Below are 16,414 nucleotides of genomic sequence, written 5' to 3' on the forward strand. Positions count from 1 at the left end.
CAACGATGGTGGCATGTTTTTCTTTTTTTCTTTTTTCTTTTTTTGTTTATTCTCCTGCGTCTCGGAATGGCGATGAAAGCACCGATGATGACAGGCACGTGAGGCATGATCACGGACAGGAGAAGATGTTGCGACGGAGGCCTTGCGAGAACTCCCGCCACCAGCGAAGCGGATGGTCGAATTACTTTTTTATTCTTTTCGCGGGACCCGGCTGGGTTGGATGAAAAGTGGAGGAGTTTCCTTCGCGGGTATCAAGAGGGTCGATGGAAAATGGCATTATTGGAGACGGGAGGGACAGAGGATTTATTTTGGAAGAAGGGCCGTGTCGAGTCTCCCTTTAGCTTCTTTGATTAGCGTGCATTCAATCAGTTGACCCGCGAGCAAGGGCAGCGTTCCACGAGATGCGGTTCGAAGAGGAGGGTGGCGCACGTGATCTGTCACTGCCACGGCACGCCAGCGAGGGCGCCAGACCAGAGGCAGTGTGGCTTGCATGATCGCCGGGCGTGTGTGATGAAGCGTGGGGTGTCGAGTGGGTGGCCGAGTAAAGGCGCACGCAACGGCTTCGACGCATGGTGTGCAACGCCGGCCGGGTCCGCCAGGCCTCGGTTCGGGCGCGTTGCGCGATGCGGACAGCGGACAGCAGATACCCGCCCGCCAGATGGTTCCTGACATCGATTGGCGGACCGCAATGTAACCCTCCGCGCGTGTGGGGTTGCCGCCTTCTTCACGCCACGCCCCATTGCCCATTGCACCCTCATTGTAGAGTCCCTCCGTCCCCTCTCCCTGCTGCATCTTATCTGCGCTCCGTCTAAATAATGTCTGCACCCTCCCTCTCTGTCCTGCACTGCTGCACCACCACCTCCCCCACCTCCATCATCACCACCACTACCACCACCAATGTCCATGTCCGCCTCCACCACCACCACCCCACCCACTGTCGCCGCCGCGCCCAAGAAGCGTCGCCGTCGCGCGCCCACCACCGGCGCCACAGAGGACTGTTTTGCCTGTCGCAAGCGCCAGGTCAAATGTGATCGAAGACGTCCCTACTGCACCCAGTGCATAGACATGGGCAAAGAATGCACCGGTTATCGCACCACCCTCACCTGGGGCGTTGGCGTTGCCAGTCGAGGCAAGCTGCGCGGCCAGTCGTTGCCCGTGCCCAAATCGCCCTCGTCGCCCAACTCGACCACGACGAGAGAAAAGGCCAAGAGCCCCACTTCCAATCCCGCAACCACCACCGAAAACAAGTCGCCCTCGCCCGTCCGCAGCCCTACCGTCCAAGATTACCACCGTGCAATCGATCAGACGACGAGCTGGCACTTGCCTGCTTTCGAGACATACGCCTCCTCCGCCCGCAGCTGCCGCCCGCCAGTGAGCAATCGCCATCTCCAGCGCCTGCACACCTCCTTGGCTGGCTCCTACGATGAAGCAGGCCTGTCGGCGACAAGCGGGCCGCTGAGCTCCTACAGCGATGGTGCCCTGAGCGAATATCCCTCTCCCACCGATTTCCCTGGCACGCCCGACGACTACAGCCTTGCCGACTCTGTCATGCACCCTTACAATGAGCACTACCTCCACCCACGCACGCCCATGAGCTCGACAGAGTCACTTACTTATCATGACGCGCCGCGTTCCTATCCGCTCATGTGCGAGGATCTCAGCTCGAGCATAAGCTCGGATCAGAGCCTGCAGGATTTGTCTGATTCTTCATACAGCCATTCTGGCTATCAAGATATGTTCTACCCTCCCGGATTGGCTACAACTGGGCCTAACTATGTGCACATTCCAGGCTACTCCTACAGCCGTGGCAAGCAAATTCCTATGGAACCACCCCGGGAGAACGATGGCACATGTACTGAGGTCACCTCTGCCCTCTATGACTCCATCCCGAGGTCCATTCTGCAATCTCCTTCCGTTCAGATTCCCCCGCGTATACGTTTCCTTCTGGATTATTATGACAAAACTATTTGCCCTGTTCTCGTTGCGTTCGATGGTCCCTCAAATCCATATCGAATGCATGTCTTGCACTTGGCCATGACAAGTAAAGGGCTGCAAAATGCCATTGCAGCTCTTGCCGTCAACAACATTCGCATGCGACAAGGCACCGAAGCCAAACTGTCCAGCCTCGACAAAGGTCGCCGTATCAGCAATTCAGCCGTGCTGCCGGACTGGGTTTGCTCTCGCTTCACGACGGAGGAAATTCGAGAAATGCACGGTGAACCCACCGCGGAAGAGCTCCAGTATAAGGCAACATCCATTGAACTTCTCAATCAGCAGCTTGCGGACCCATCTCAAGCGAAAGACGACTCTGCTTTGGCAACTGTCCTTGTGCTTTGTCTGTTTCACGTTTGCGACAGTGGGTTCTCCAAGTTTAGAACTCAACTTGCTGGTGTACGGAAATTGCTTAGCATGCGGGATCGCGGTGTGCAATCAAGCTTCATTGGCTGGGTCGAGATGTTTTTCACTTGGTTCGACGTCATGACTTCCACAGTCAATGATCGCGAAGCTCAAATCAAGAGTGATTCTTTCGATATTCTGGACTTTACTGCCGACCTTGGGGCCCTTGAGCATTTAGCAGGTTGCGAGGGTCGGCTCTTCAAGCTCATTGCGCGTTTGGGTCGACTGAATCTGTTAAGTCAGAATCGTCCTGTCAGAGCAAAACCGGAGAACACGCCACGTCCCTCCACCTCAAACGAGCATTGCAGCGACTATTACAGCACCAGCTATGATCGACTGGATGGTAATGGATGGGGTACACCGTTTGGAGAAGTAACACAAAACCCTCTCGACCTTCCCGATGATCAACGTCACGAGTTCTGGGCTGAATGGCATGAGATCACGGAACGTCTTAGACAATGGGAGCTTGATCCCACGTCCCCACCACCAATGTGCGACGCAACTGCTTACGCCTTATCCCCCGGTCAGCGTGACTTGTTGCACATTAGCGAATCCTTCAGGTACTCCGCACTGCTCTACACTGAGCGATTGGCCCACCCATCGCTTCCTTCATCGTCCCTCAATTTCCAAAATTTGGTCGCACAAGCGCTTTTCCACATCACACAAATTGAAATAACGAGCTGTGTGAACAAGTTTCTACTATGGCCACTCTTCATCATTGGGACAGAGTGCGTAGACAACACACATCGCGCGCTTGTACGACAGCGATGCATTGAAATTCAGCGTGAAAGTGGATTTTTCAACAATCTTAGTGGACTGGAGGTCCTAGAGAAGACGTGGCAGGACGATGACACTGGACGTGCAGAAGAACTTGATGACAAGGGTGTCGGAAAGCAGGCATTCAGATGGCGAAAGGCTATGGACCGAGTGGATGGAGAGTACATCCTGATATGAGGTCAGCAGCGGGAAGAAAATTCACATTGCGCCCTCATCCTAATCCTATGTCATGCTGCAACGAAAATAAGCTTATGGCTTGGGGCTGGGAAAGCCTCTGTTCCAGGGGGCTTGCCCGTAAATGCAGGCAGCCGAACAGTGCTCGTCCAAGACAGCGGACCCCCCTTCAATGTTTTTCCACCGTTCGCGCCCTTCACGTTCTGAGTGCGCTGGCAAATGTTCCATCATATCTAGAATACGACCGTTCGCGCTATCATTGGATCGCTGTTCGCCGTACCTTCGCTATCTACGCGAAAAAGCGAAAGCCACGCGTGGATCAGAACACCCCCATTCTATGCAAGGCACAAGGGGCGTGGGACCGGCGTCGGGCTGGCGTTCAATGCACATAATACCCGGCATTGGCGGCGCAACAGTCGGGCCACAGACATGCAGAACCTGGTCGGTGGCTGCTGTAGGCGTCCTTTCCAGAAGCATTGTGCCTCTGTGCCAAGGAGGCAGGGTTTTTGGCTATATCTGCATGTGAGTGAAAGGGATGATGTGTGCGGAGGAACTTCCGGAAGTTGCTGCCAATCCCCGCGCTCGCTTCTAGAGACGAGGGGAAGGGGCATCTCGGACCTCTGCCTGCCTTTAAGCTTAGTTGGCACTGCGTCGGCGATGGATGTCACCCTCCGGCTGTTTGCTGCGCCAGTTTTCCCGCGCGCTCATTACTCCTCCGTCCTCTAAATTCGCCGACTAATAGCACTCCCAACGTCCCAGCTCACGCTGGCTGGCTGGTAGGTTCTCTCATTTATGGTCATGTGGACGGTTGATATCATCGATAATGGTTTCAGGTGAAGATGGAGTTATAATGCTGCGCAGTTTTCCAAGGGACGCAACTGTAACGTGGTAAATGCTAGAGGACAGCCTGGTTGCAATGCTCGTGGCCGGTACGTGACAAAAATAGCAGCTTCACATGCTGTGGTCTGGGTAACCAATCCTCCGAGGCAACGGAGCACTTTGGTGAACGCCGACGCAATTTCACCGACTCCAAATAGACTCCTGTACGGCCGGAAATTGGTACCTGCTGGACGTCCGCCTGTTTGAAGATCCGCATGCTTGAGGATCCCGGGAGATTATAACCGAATCGTCTCGATCCGAAACGACTCGGTTGATATGAAGCCGTCAATACGAGATAACCAAGCGACGTTGGATAGTAGCCCCGACAGCACATATGCACCCGGACTAGAACGATGGCGACATAAGTTCAACCATTGATTCTGTTGGACGACCATGAGAGCCTCAAGAGAGGATGAAAGCCGAGAATTGCGAAAGGATGCTACCCTACGATGCCCATAACCAACCCCGGACAAATTAAGTGTGCGTTGTCGAACACACCTCACATCGACTATTCATGCATCTAATCCAAACCACACGGGTCCCGAGCCATATGTGTGATATTCTATGGACCATGAGAGACATGCACCTGCAAAGCAAAAAGGGAACTAATCCGTTCGAGGTAGCAATGACGCCGAAGGTCTAGTCTTGATGGTGATAAACAACACTGACGAAACGCACAAACCAACAGCCTGGTCCCAAGGGGATTTCTTCCAAGAAATGGCCTTCGATCGAAGTAGTTTGTGACGGCATCAACAAGCTTCCTTATCTTCCCCTGTTTGTTGATGAAGAGTTGCCTATCTTGGCCACATACTGCGACTGTCGCGTGATTGGGTGGAAACACTGATACTCCACGATCAGCCTCGAAAGTGGAGAAACACTACGTGATGATAACCATGATCGTGCTTGTGGAAACTCTTTTCCCTATTGCAGCAACTTTCAGTGCACTCATAGTACCTGTCAAGCCTCAGTCCTCAATGGCTCGCCCGCTCCGCAATACGGGCCGTTGGAAGATTCCGCAGAAACATCACTCTCGCAAAAGCAGAAGTCATTTGAAAATTGAGCAAGACTGACTTGGGCAAAACATCCTTGTGCTTTATAGCATAGCATAAGCGTAGGGGCGTAAGGAGAATTTCGTCAGTGTGGGGATTCAGTGACGAAGAAATAGTTGTTGCTACAATAAACGTTTCAATAACAGTCTTTATTTAAGTACACAGATGCGTCCCAGAGATATTTGCTGCCTCAGGTTGTTAATTATAGAAGGCAGCACGATTTCTGGCAACAAACGGTTGATGGTTTTACAGAACTATTATTTCGTTGTTATAACGATATTGAAATTAACGAGCCATAAGGTAATATATAAACAATAGGCCAAGCCGCATAAAATTATGATTTGTCATTTCTAAAATACTTATTGGCTGTTGAGACAGTACTTAATTAGAGGTGAATTTTATATATGTCGCTTGCTTACATTAAAATACTACACAACTTCTAGGCCAGTATTTAATAAGAAAACAGTGGGAGTCGTATACTTTATTAAGCTAGAAAAGGGCAACTATCGTAGACTTTTCCTTAAGTTATTACCTTGTTTATTTAGACTAGATAATTTATAAAGATAGAAATCAGTTTTACTCCGTACTACGATACCTTATTGGCAATAGTAATAGGTGCACTTTACAAGCTATTTAGTTAATTATAGATACTAAAGATCATCAGATAATAAAACTTGACCCTGTTATATAGTATTCGGAAAAAAATCTTCGGAAAAGCAATTGCCTACTAATCAGTTCAGCTATTTACTATTTCAATTATACGTATCGATGACTTACAACTTAAAAGGCTTTTGAGACTTACGAGCCGACACACCAATAAATCAAATTCTCAGCATGAGAAATATGCAAGCATTTATTCATCAGATCAAAGATTTGTTATATTTCATTGCTTGCAGGGCTTCTTGTAGTTATATCAAATGCTAGTTTGCTCCACGCTACGCAGTTTTAAAGGCGTTGGACTTTCGGTAAGGATGACGAGCGTTTTCGTCACAACCCTGAAAAGAGAAGTCCACCCTCATCAGGGCACAAGTACGACTGTAGATATAACAGACAACATTCCTTCAACAATATTCCTTCAATAACTTCTTCACAAGGTCTGCTCTCCAAGTGGATCACGAGTTATGCACCGCATCCGACGATCCTGCCATTCAGTTACCTAATAGGCAGCTGTGCCAAGTCTGGGGTTTTAGGATTCCATGACAAACACGTTCCACCGCACGCCAATTATGATTTCGTAAAAGGTAACGGCTACGACCCGTGGGAAACTCTTAAATGGACGTCGTCCACTGGAGTACCCTGAGCTTCAACGCAAGCCTCGCGAGTCGCAACCTCCTCGGCCAACCACTAACATTCAAGCAATCAGAGCCCTGGAGATACTTTATATCCATGAACATGTGGATTCGATTGCCAGAATCTGATACCATTAAAGCAATATACGCCTGCTTTCAACTATCATGCGGCATCATATTCTGGATTAACCCAGCTTGGATGACCCGTCTTGGCCCGTAAGGTAGGGCCAAAATACTGAAGTAGGCCCAATGCAGAAACGCTGAAGAAAAAGGTGATGATGCCTTGGACAGCGAAAGTCCAGGTGCAGCCACTGGCTTCCACCCAGGGATTGATGAAAAACGGATTGATGAAAGCGCTTAAGTTCAGGATCACCGCGTAGAAGGTTATCATGCTCATAGACTGCAGCGGGTAGCAGTCCACGACATAAGCAGCAATGACTGTGTTTCCCATCTGGATCCCAGCGGCAACTGCAGAAACGGTTAGCGGTGTTCTAGTGGGACAGAAAAGAGCAAGGAACCCACTAAGAAAGAAGGCAATTTGGCCTACAATCCAATGACAGTGTTGGTCGATACTTATGCCCCAAACTATCAGACCAATAGCAGTCATAAAACAAGCCGGATAGATGAGCCAAAGTCTCATCTCTGCCACCTTAACGCTGCCATTCTTTTTGGTCAATTTTGTTACAAGCCAGTCGCTTAGGCTTCCGGAGCAGAAGACTTCAGCGAACATCGTCCCAAGGATTAGTCCGATAAAAAGGAGTCCTTGAATCTGTGGCTCGTACTGCACATAAGCAGTTGGAATATAGGTGATCACGGATAATATCCACCAGTACCATCCTACACTGTAGGCGATGACGGAAAGAGAAACGGCAGGGTATTTGAATGTGATGAGGAAACGAAAGAAAGAATCCCACGGCTTCGGATGCCGCATTCCTGGTACCGGAAGGATATTCAAAAAAGGAAGCTTCATCGTACGTCTTAAACTAACTTCTGTTGCATTGCTAGGCGGCAATTGCGTCTTCTCGATATCCAGGACGGAACTTGAAGCATTTCCAGCATACGGCATGCGTGCCAGCATCTGCCCACGAGGATATAGTGTTTCCGGAAGGAACGCAATCTCAGCGAAGAGGATCACTGCGAAGAGAATCGCAGTCAACCAGTTTACCCAATACTGGTTCACAATGTTCATAAAGCCACCAATCAGTGGACCAAACAGCAGGCCCATATCGATGGCCAGCACCCACAAACCGATCCTGAGTCCTCTCTGGTATTCAAAATAGATATCGTTAATGATAGCAAGTCCCACGGTCGATGCTGGAGCGACACCAAGGCCCTGGAAGAACCGGGCGGCCATATAACCGCCGTAGTTGGGTGCTTTTGCGGCACCAATGGTTGATGCCAGCGCTATGACTGTACCGATTATGAAGACGATGCGCCGGCCGTAGACATCTGCCAAAGAGGACCATATTAATGGCCCCACCGACAAGCCTAAAGCGGGGATAGCCACTGTCCAGTTCACCTCGCCTATGGATATGCCGTATTGTTCTTGAATCAAGGAGAACGACGGTACTGTTGTGGTAGTGATGTAGGTGAACATGAAGTAGCTACACATTTATTAGTTCGGTGATGGCATAAATCAGGAACTAATGGGCTCACAGTGCCATCACGATCGTCAGGATTGTGTTTTTCCTTGCTCTGGACCAGTTCAGAGGATCCATGGGGTCGCTGGTAGGCTGAGGATGCAGTTTCAAGCCGTCCTTTAGGACGACCGTCATGTCTGTCTCAACAGTGGTTTGCATATCTTCGTTGTCGTGGTTCTCTTTCCCATCATCAGATTTCGTCTCTTCCGGCAACTTCCCATCGTATTGTGGTGGTTCCATGGTGCAGTGGCCGGTGGTAGTTTCCATCCAAAAGCTGCGGGGTATTAACAAACAGTAAGAGCTGAGGCTGAAACAGAGATGCAGACGTAACAGCAAGAGGAATATAAAAACATTGGAATCTCGTCAGACTATCTTGGACTGGACGTCGGAAGAGGCATATCAAAGACGACATGGGCCGATTGATTGATCTGCCCATGGAGGTACGACGACCCCTAGGACGCGTGGGTGGCAGCTCGTCTGATGCAGCGACATGACCGAAGGAAGAGATTCATGGGATTGCTCTGGGTGTGGTGCTTATCTCGTGGGAGGACAAGGTGTGAATGCCGGTGTCGCTGCTGAGGTGAGGGTAATTTTACTGTGGTAACGCAGACGAGTCAGGACACCATGCGCGATAACGACCCAGACCATCGCTCGTTCCATGTCATTCAGGTTCGTCGGCAGATAGGACCAGCATCACGATATCCCGTCGTCTCCCTTGGTGGCTTCACGTAAACCGGCTTACCCCAGATAAGCGGCCGGCCCAGTCCCGCGGCTGCAGCAAGTTTTGGCCATGCGCCGATCGAATCCCCCGATGCGTCGTGATGCACAGCCATCACGATCGGCCGCTCAGACCGGCCTCGTTTCTTATTATTGTCTGCATGACTACCACGTTTCTCCGCGCTGTCACGAGCTGTTGCCGGCTTACAATGCTCAGCTGCATAGCCGAGCCCATAGTTATCTCTAAGCATCAGCTTCCAGATATCTACATGCGTAAGAAAATAAAGCCCTCTCGCATATCTTCCCCTCGCGTTCTTGCAATCTCATTCTCCCAATTCGCCACCTCAATGGAAAACCGACTCGACGATATATCCAGGACAAAAAAATGGCTGCCCAGTTTCTTACATTTGAGCAAGAAGCCGACCTTTTCGAACTCAGGCAGTCCAGATGAGCGTACCTTTTTACTGCCCCCGCAGGAACATGAAGAAGGAGAGGTCTACGAGCTTGAAGACGGACATCACAACACGACGCAGCTCATTTTGGCCGAATTCTGGATTCTGCTTAAGAGTTCAGTTCCAGTGATCTTGGCTTATACACTGCAAAACTCCCTCCAGACCATATCTGTCCTTATCGTAGGAAGACTGTCTCCAGAGGCTCTGGCAACTGCTGCCTTCTCCTATATGTTCGCCATGGCCACAGCATGGCTTATAGCGCTTGGCGGTACTACAGCGATCGACACTTTGGCTTCGGCAAGCTTCACCGGGAGCAAGGATAAGCACGACCTTGGGATCATCCTACAACGCTCCTTCGTCATTTTGGGGCTTTTCTACGTGCCCGTCGCCATCTTGTGGCTCTGTGCTGAGCCTGTCTTCAAGATTCTTGGGCAAGAGGATTATCTTGCTAGAGAATCTGCACGATTTCTGAGCGTGCTGATCCCTGGAGGACTTGGTTATATCTATTTTGAAGCCTTGAAGAAGTACCTTCAAGCGCAAGGTAAGATCACCGGAATTTCATAAATGCTGGACATATGCTGATCAGGTATAGAAATTATGAGGCCAGGAACTTACGTCCTTTTGATCACATCTCCCCTAAATGCCGGTCTCAATTATCTGTTCGTCTATACCTTTGAACTGGGGCTGCTCGGCGCACCTCTTGCAACTGGTATCTCATACTGGATATCCTTCCTTTTGCTCCTTGCTTACGCCCGTTTCATCGCGGGTTGGGAATGCTGGGGAGGCTGGAGCCGCATGTGTTTTCAAAACATGAGCACGTTCTCACGCCTAGCGTTTCTTGGTGTTATCCATGTTGGAACTGAATGGTGGGCTTTCGAGATCGTGGCACTGGCTGCTGGCCGACTTGGAACTATCTCTTTGGCCGCCCAGAGTGTCATCATGACAACGGACCAAGTCATGAACACAATCCCATTCGGCGTCGGTGTAGCCACGAGTGCGCGCGTCGGCAATCTACTTGGTGCTCGCAACGCAAATGGGGCTGCCAGGGCATCGAATACCGCCGCTTGGCTAAGCATAGCCCTTGGCTTCATGGTACTGGCTGTATTGATGGGTGTTAAGGACTTCTATGCCCGGATATTTAATGACGATATTGACGTCATCAGACTCACTGCGCATGTTATGCCATATGTTGCGCTGTTTCAAATCGCCGACGGTCTGAACGGCAGCTGTGGTGGCGCATTGAGAGGAATGGGCCGGCAGCATATTGGCGCTGCTGTGAACATCGTCAGTTACTACTGTGGTGCGCTCCCACTGGGTATTTGGCTGGCATTCCACGGTTGGGGCTTGGCTGGTCTATGGGTTGGACAATGTATTGCATTGTATTTGGTTGGATTTCTGGAGTGGTGGATTGTTGCATTCAGCAATTGGGACCACCAGGTTGTGAGGGCCTTTGAGAGGATGGACCATGGAGACAGAGCAGAATTGGGTGAGGAGACAGGTTGACGTACATGGGTGCAATGCTTTTGGCAGTACTATGATGTCCCTTTGACTGTGAATACAGACTGAGAAGCCAGTGACATATTTTTGAACGAACAAACGGTGAAAACAGTTTGGTTGAAGATTCAAGAGAGGAAACCCATGTCTGTCGGCTATGTAGATCAATCCAGCTTATCTGCAGACGAGGTGGAGCTCGAAAGATATCATTGGCTCGGCTCCTACATGTCTGTGCCACGACGGCGATCATCTTTCCATGCTGTAGCTAAAGGCAACCGTCAGCGAGCATGCATACCGCAAGGCCAAGGACACGAACCAGGCCGGAGGCGAGGTGTTTGAGATCTCCGGACTGATATCGACGCATGGAGAATGCTGCGGAGAGGCCGGATAAGCAGCGTAGGGGTTAAGTATAGTGTTTAGGTAACGGCAGTCCAGCGTCATTAAGCCGGGCACAGGCATCGCGGAGGGGCGCGCCCAAGCTGCCGCCGATCAACACCCCGCTGCTTACCCTCGCTCTCACCACGAGCACCACGCAAGCTCTATCATCTCCGTCTTCTCCCAGCCAATTGCTGGCCTTGATAAAGCAAAGTAAGATGATGTTGTCACGGCAAGCCTGAGCAAGGCGACCGGGATCAACCGAATGCTAGTATGCCCCATAAGAGCTTTAACCTAACACGATATGCATGGGGAGAGAAGGGAAGATATGGCACATACAAAAGATATCCCTGGCCGCAACAGTTTGCTTCACTACTCTCATCTCACAATTCCCATCTCTTTTATCAGCCCTTAAGCTCTTTCGACGCGCAATTATGAAGACTTTCACCGCTCTTGTCGGCCTTGTAGCTCTTGCAGCTGCTCACGGTGATCATCACGACCAGGAGCCCATCGAGGGACCACACAAGGGTCTTTGGTATAATACTCTACCCGGCGATGGTGGCACCCAGGTAAGCTTTGCGCTGCGGGCTTTGAGTCCTTGTGGTGCAATTGCTGACCCCCTACTGCTCAAGGCTGATTCCGTTTTTTCTGGTATATCCACCTTCGGCCGCATTCAGTACTCACCGTGCTTGTCCACCGATGCCGTAAAGTACGATATTGCTTTCCTGGGTATGCTCCTGACCAACCAAGTCTTTACAGAAGCTCTTATTCTATGCTCTTAATTAGCTAACGGCAGTGTGATGTAGGCGCTCCTTTTGATACTGGTACTTCGTACCGGCCCGGTGCTCGTTTCGGACCCAGCGGTATCAGACAAGGTTCCCGGCGTCTCAATCTTTAGTAAGTCGATGTCAAGGAAATGTGTAGGTTTGAGAGTAAAGGAAAGACCGAAGCTCATGGAGAACACATTCCAGCGGTGGTTACAACGTCCCCTTGGATGCGAATCCTTTCAACAGTTGGGCGACAGTCATTGATTGCGGCGATGTTCCCGTGACTTCGTAAGTTCCCATCTTCTTCGATAGCTTATGGTCCTTGAGAATGGAAGTTCTTGTGATATGCAGACTGACCAGGCATGTCATATATTCGCAGGTATGACAACGGATGGGCCATCAAGCAGATAGAAGAAGGACACAACAGCATCCTGTCTCGCGCCCCTGCAACTGACGCCCACAAAAAGGGCTTGTCGAAGAAGGGCAAGACTTTGCCCCGTGTCATCACCATGGGTGGTGACCACACCATCACGCTGCCTCTGCTTCGCAGCATCAACCGTGAATACGGACCTGTCAGTGTCATCCACTTCGACAGTCACCTGTGAGATGGCACTCTTTGTTACGCACTTGGGGGTTGCGCTGACCACATATGCCATTCAGGGACACCTGGCGCCCCAAAGTCTTTGGTGGTGCCCCCAGTGATGTTGCTAGCATCAACCATGGGACATACTTTTACCATGCTGCTCAAGAAGGTCTTTTGGCCAATGACTCCAACATCCACGCTGGTATCCGCACGACGCTGTCCGGTCTGTCTGACTATGAGAACGACGGATACTGCGGGTTTGAGATTGTCGAAGCTCGTGAAATTGATACCATTGGCATCGAAGGTATTATCAAGAAGATCCGGGCCCGAGTTGGTACTAAGAGGCCCGTTTACTTGAGCATTGATATTGACACTCTTGACCCTGCCTGTAAGTTCCTAACTCATGCAGATTTTCCGCGGACAAGACTGACAGCATTGAACGCTAGTTGCGCCTGCTACGGGAACGCCCGAGACCGGAGGTTGGTCCACTCGTGAGCTTCGCACGATTGTCCGGGGGTTAGATGGCATAAACCTCATCGGCGCCGACATCGTCGAGGTTGCGCCTGCATACGACACTAATGCCGAGCATACGACTATGGCTGCTGCCGATACACTGTACGAGATTATGACGATGATGGTCAAGAAGGGACCTTTGACTATTGAGGCCGAGGATGAGTTGTAAGGATGTAGTCGATGACTACTCTCAAGGACATGTGCGGACAGAATCGCGGACAGAATCTAGTGTTGTCCAGCTCAAGGGAAATTGAATATGACGGCAGCATGAGAATGCCATCACACTGTCAGCTGTACAAATACCTGTGTGAAGTCGTCCGCGGGGTCGCGAGTTGGATGTTGTGTGTGTGTGTGTGTGTGTGTGTGTGTAATGTGATTATTAAATTGTCGGGACTCGGATGGGTTTGAGTGGGGTCCCGCGCCTTCACCACCACCGATCGCCGCATCGTGAGAGCCGCAAAGTGCCCACCCTCCACCCAATTCCGCCCATTCGCACCCCATGAACAGCTCCTCTGCTCTGCTGCGCAACCTCGTCCAAAGGTCCGCCGCAGCTGGATCATGGATGTGCAACTCTTGCGCGCGCGCGAACCGGTCGCCCGCAGCTCGCCGGAGCATCAATAGCTCGGGCAAGCCGCGCCAACGCGCAGCGCCCACCATGGAGCAGCTGCGCGAGCCCTACAAGAATAAGAACCGCTCGACGCTGTATGCAGTTTGCCACCATTACCTTCCACGTCGTCCGGCGCGGCTCTGATCCCAATTTGTGCCGCAGATACTACACCCTCAGCGTTATCCTCGGAACCGTCGCGCTGTCGTACGGCTCCGTGCCCATGTATAAAATGGTATTTTTCGATACGAAGGCCATTGCTGCAGAAGGGTACGGGTGTTGATTTCTTCCAGATCTGCCAGACAACCGGATGGGGCGGCCAACCCATAAAGTCTGCCGCACATGCCTCGCTTGACGGTGACCCTTCGACTCGCCTGACCCCGGTGACATCCTCGCGACGCCTGCGCATAACCTTCAATGGATCGGTATCGGACGTCCTGCCCTGGAAGTTCACGCCGCAGCAGCGCGAGGTGCGCGTCTTGCCTGGCGAGACGGCGCTGGCTTTCTACACGGCAACAAACCTGAGCGACGACGACATTATTGGTGTGGCGACATACAGCGTCACCCCGGGCCAGGTCGCGCCGTACTTCAGCAAGATCCAATGCTTTTGTTTCGAGGAGCAGCGGCTCAACAAGGGCGAGACTGTGGACATGCCCGTCTTCTTCTACATTGATCCTAGTTTCGTCGACGATATCAACATGAAGGGCATTGATACCATAACTCTGAGCTACACTTTCTTCAGTAAGCTCCAACACTCGGGTCATCCCATTGGATGGATTAAGGGAAACGCTGACAAGCATGGCAGAGGCGAAATACGACAAAAACGGCCATTTGACCCCGGTAGCCATGTAGACAGCGGGCACATCATATTCATCCATGCAAGCATTTCCGGCGTACCAGGGTGTCAAATGTACACTGTCATTGTAACTGTACTGTCGTATTGTAGAGAAGTGGTCAGCTATGCATCAAGTGTGGGATTACCGCACAAATTCAGTCCTCTTTTGAGATTGCGACGTGCAACCTGACCAGCTCAGTCGAAGGACACACCGCAACTATGAGCTGGCCTGCCTCTTGCTGTGATCTACTCTCCGGTCCCCGGATCCGTTGGGAGATTGCGTGCGACAATGCGGTGTCTTGTCGATTAGCTCAAGGGACCGTCGATCGTCGAGAGGACGAGTGATGAAATAGACCCGGAGCCAGGGCCAGCGAAGCATCCAAAACCAAGGAAGATTGCCTGTTCGTTCGCGCTCTAGAACCCCGGCGCAGTAAAAGGACCGTGAGCAGGTTGGCTACGACGTCGACTAAGCGCGACGTGCCATCGAGCAGTCCGCGCGCGCATCCCTTGAAAGCAAGCCTAGGTACAATAGGCAAGTAACGACCCTGATGTTCATCCTCCGGGTAACGCCTTGGGAATGTGGGGAAATGACATGGTCAGTGTGACAATGATCTAATGATCTGCATCCTGCAGTCGAACCTCAACCATTCATCTGTGTAATCATGCGGGCGCACAACGTTTCAGGTAAGAAGGCAGGCAGGCATTACTTGTATTTCCTATCACTACGTGTACTCGTCGCTCATTCCGTACATGCTATGGGTATCGTGAGCGGCATTAGGTAGGGTGGCCGTAGCCACGAAAGCAGGAGGCTGAGTCAAGAGGAATGTTTCCTTCGCTCATCCTGTCAACGTCATCCACTCGATCGTCATCTTCCCCAATTATTGATCGCATTTCCTCCATCACAATGATTCGTTAGCCCTTGTTTACAAGGCAAAGAGAATGGCCATGCCAGCGGCACCGAGGAGCGGGCCAGCAGTCTTCATAGGAGATGCGGCGCCCTCGGACGCCGTGGCAGAGGAAGCGGCCGCAGAACCAGAAGCAGACGCAGAGCTCATGGCGGACGAAGCGGCGGCGGAACCCGAGCTTGCGGCAGAGCTGGCAGAGTTGGCCTGTGTAATTTGTCAGCTTTGATGAAGAGTAGAATGTAGCGGGATGATCTAAAACTTACAGCGCTGGAAGCGGCAGAGCCACCCGAGGAAGCAGCAGCAGAAACGGAAGAAGAGGCTGAGCTAGCAGCAGCGGAGGCCTCAGAAGAAAGGGAAGAGGCAACGGACGATGCGCTGGAGCGGACGCTAGACACAGCAGAGCTAACCTTGGAGCTGACAGAAGCGCCGGCGCCGCCAGTAGTGAAGGCAGTGGAGAAGCCCGTCGTGGTCGCGTAAGTAGTGTCAGACGCCGAGACGGTAGCGACAAGAGGGACAGTCGTAACCGGGGACCTAGACGCCGAAGCGGAACCAGAAGAGCCTGAGGCAGAAGAGGCGGTGGCCGAGGCCGAAGCAGAAGACAGAACGCTCAGGGCCGAGGCAGAAGTACTGGGGCTGGCACTGGCACTGGTGGCGCTGGAGCTAGCGCTGGCAACAACCTCTGCAAAACGAAACGGTCAGCGAGAATTTAGCAAACAGAGCGTGTTGGTGCAACTCACCACGGCAGTACTGGACGCCGTAGTTGATGACATTCTGGGCGTCATCATCACTAGAGCAGGCTTGCCTGGCGCAGTCACGGACTCCGTAGCCGAAGTCGGCATTGCCGCAGTAGCAGTTAGCGTCACCCGAACTGCATCCAAACTCGGTCTGGGCGATGTTAAGCATGTTGTTGATGCATGTTTTCTGGCGAGGAGCGTGTTAGCAGCGGTGTGAGGGGAGGGGGGGG

At 51.7% G+C, this 16,414-nt stretch overlaps 6 protein-coding genes across 6 annotated transcripts in view; 4 read left to right on the forward strand and 2 right to left on the reverse strand.

The window, feature by feature from the left end:
- Window positions 1-933: 933 nt before the first annotated feature.
- On the forward strand, window positions 934-3,351 carry K452DRAFT_201073 (uncharacterized protein; the record flags this gene model as incomplete). The annotated part of the gene is made up of 1 exon (XM_033536037.1): window positions 934-3,351. A coding segment is annotated over one exon (2,418 nt), but the record flags the coding sequence as incomplete, so codon positions are not given.
- A 2,992-nt stretch (window positions 3,352-6,343) lies between these two features.
- Window positions 6,344-8,750, reverse strand: K452DRAFT_288096 (uncharacterized protein). The gene is made up of 3 exons (XM_033540589.1): window positions 8,222-8,750; window positions 7,088-8,169; window positions 6,344-7,033 (listed from the first exon to the last, which is right to left on the reverse strand). The coding sequence occupies exons 1-3, from the start codon at window positions 8,443-8,445 to the stop codon at window positions 6,729-6,731; spliced, it is 1,611 nt and encodes a 536-aa protein (XP_033397106.1). The 5' UTR covers window positions 8,446-8,750; the 3' UTR covers window positions 6,344-6,728.
- Window positions 8,751-9,269: 519 nt separating this feature from the next.
- On the forward strand, window positions 9,270-10,877 carry K452DRAFT_228731 (uncharacterized protein; the record flags this gene model as incomplete). The annotated part of the gene is made up of 2 exons (XM_033536983.1): window positions 9,270-9,915; window positions 9,967-10,877. The coding sequence occupies 2 exons, from the start codon at window positions 9,270-9,272 to the stop codon at window positions 10,875-10,877; spliced, it is 1,557 nt and encodes a 518-aa protein (XP_033397107.1).
- Window positions 10,878-11,625: 748 nt separating this feature from the next.
- On the forward strand, window positions 11,626-13,382 carry K452DRAFT_251315 (uncharacterized protein). The gene is made up of 7 exons (XM_033538207.1): window positions 11,626-11,812; window positions 11,876-11,972; window positions 12,050-12,140; window positions 12,215-12,298; window positions 12,390-12,611; window positions 12,671-12,981; window positions 13,040-13,382. The coding sequence occupies exons 1-7, from the start codon at window positions 11,678-11,680 to the stop codon at window positions 13,273-13,275; spliced, it is 1,176 nt and encodes a 391-aa protein (XP_033397108.1). The 5' UTR covers window positions 11,626-11,677; the 3' UTR covers window positions 13,276-13,382.
- Window positions 13,383-13,761: 379 nt separating this feature from the next.
- Window positions 13,762-14,562, forward strand: K452DRAFT_228837 (uncharacterized protein; the record flags this gene model as incomplete). Its single annotated transcript, XM_033536998.1, has 4 exons — window positions 13,762-13,808; window positions 13,876-13,945; window positions 14,004-14,451; window positions 14,516-14,562. The coding sequence occupies 4 exons, from the start codon at window positions 13,762-13,764 to the stop codon at window positions 14,560-14,562; spliced, it is 612 nt and encodes a 203-aa protein (XP_033397109.1).
- Window positions 14,563-16,018: 1,456 nt separating this feature from the next.
- The window catches only part of K452DRAFT_39064 (uncharacterized protein), an 831-nt gene continuing 435 nt past the window's right edge, over window positions 16,019-16,414 (reverse strand). Inside the window, exon 2 of the mRNA XM_033546602.1 lies at window positions 16,019-16,371. Within this exon, the coding sequence (XP_033397110.1) occupies window positions 16,111-16,371 (261 nt within the window). The 3' untranslated portion in view covers window positions 16,019-16,110. The remainder of the gene's footprint in view (window positions 16,372-16,414) is intronic.

The sequence above is a fragment of the Aplosporella prunicola genome (assembly GCF_010093885.1).
Source record: "Aplosporella prunicola CBS 121167 unplaced genomic scaffold K452scaffold_14, whole genome shotgun sequence".
Lineage (NCBI taxonomy): Eukaryota > Fungi > Ascomycota > Dothideomycetes > Botryosphaeriales > Aplosporellaceae > Aplosporella > Aplosporella prunicola.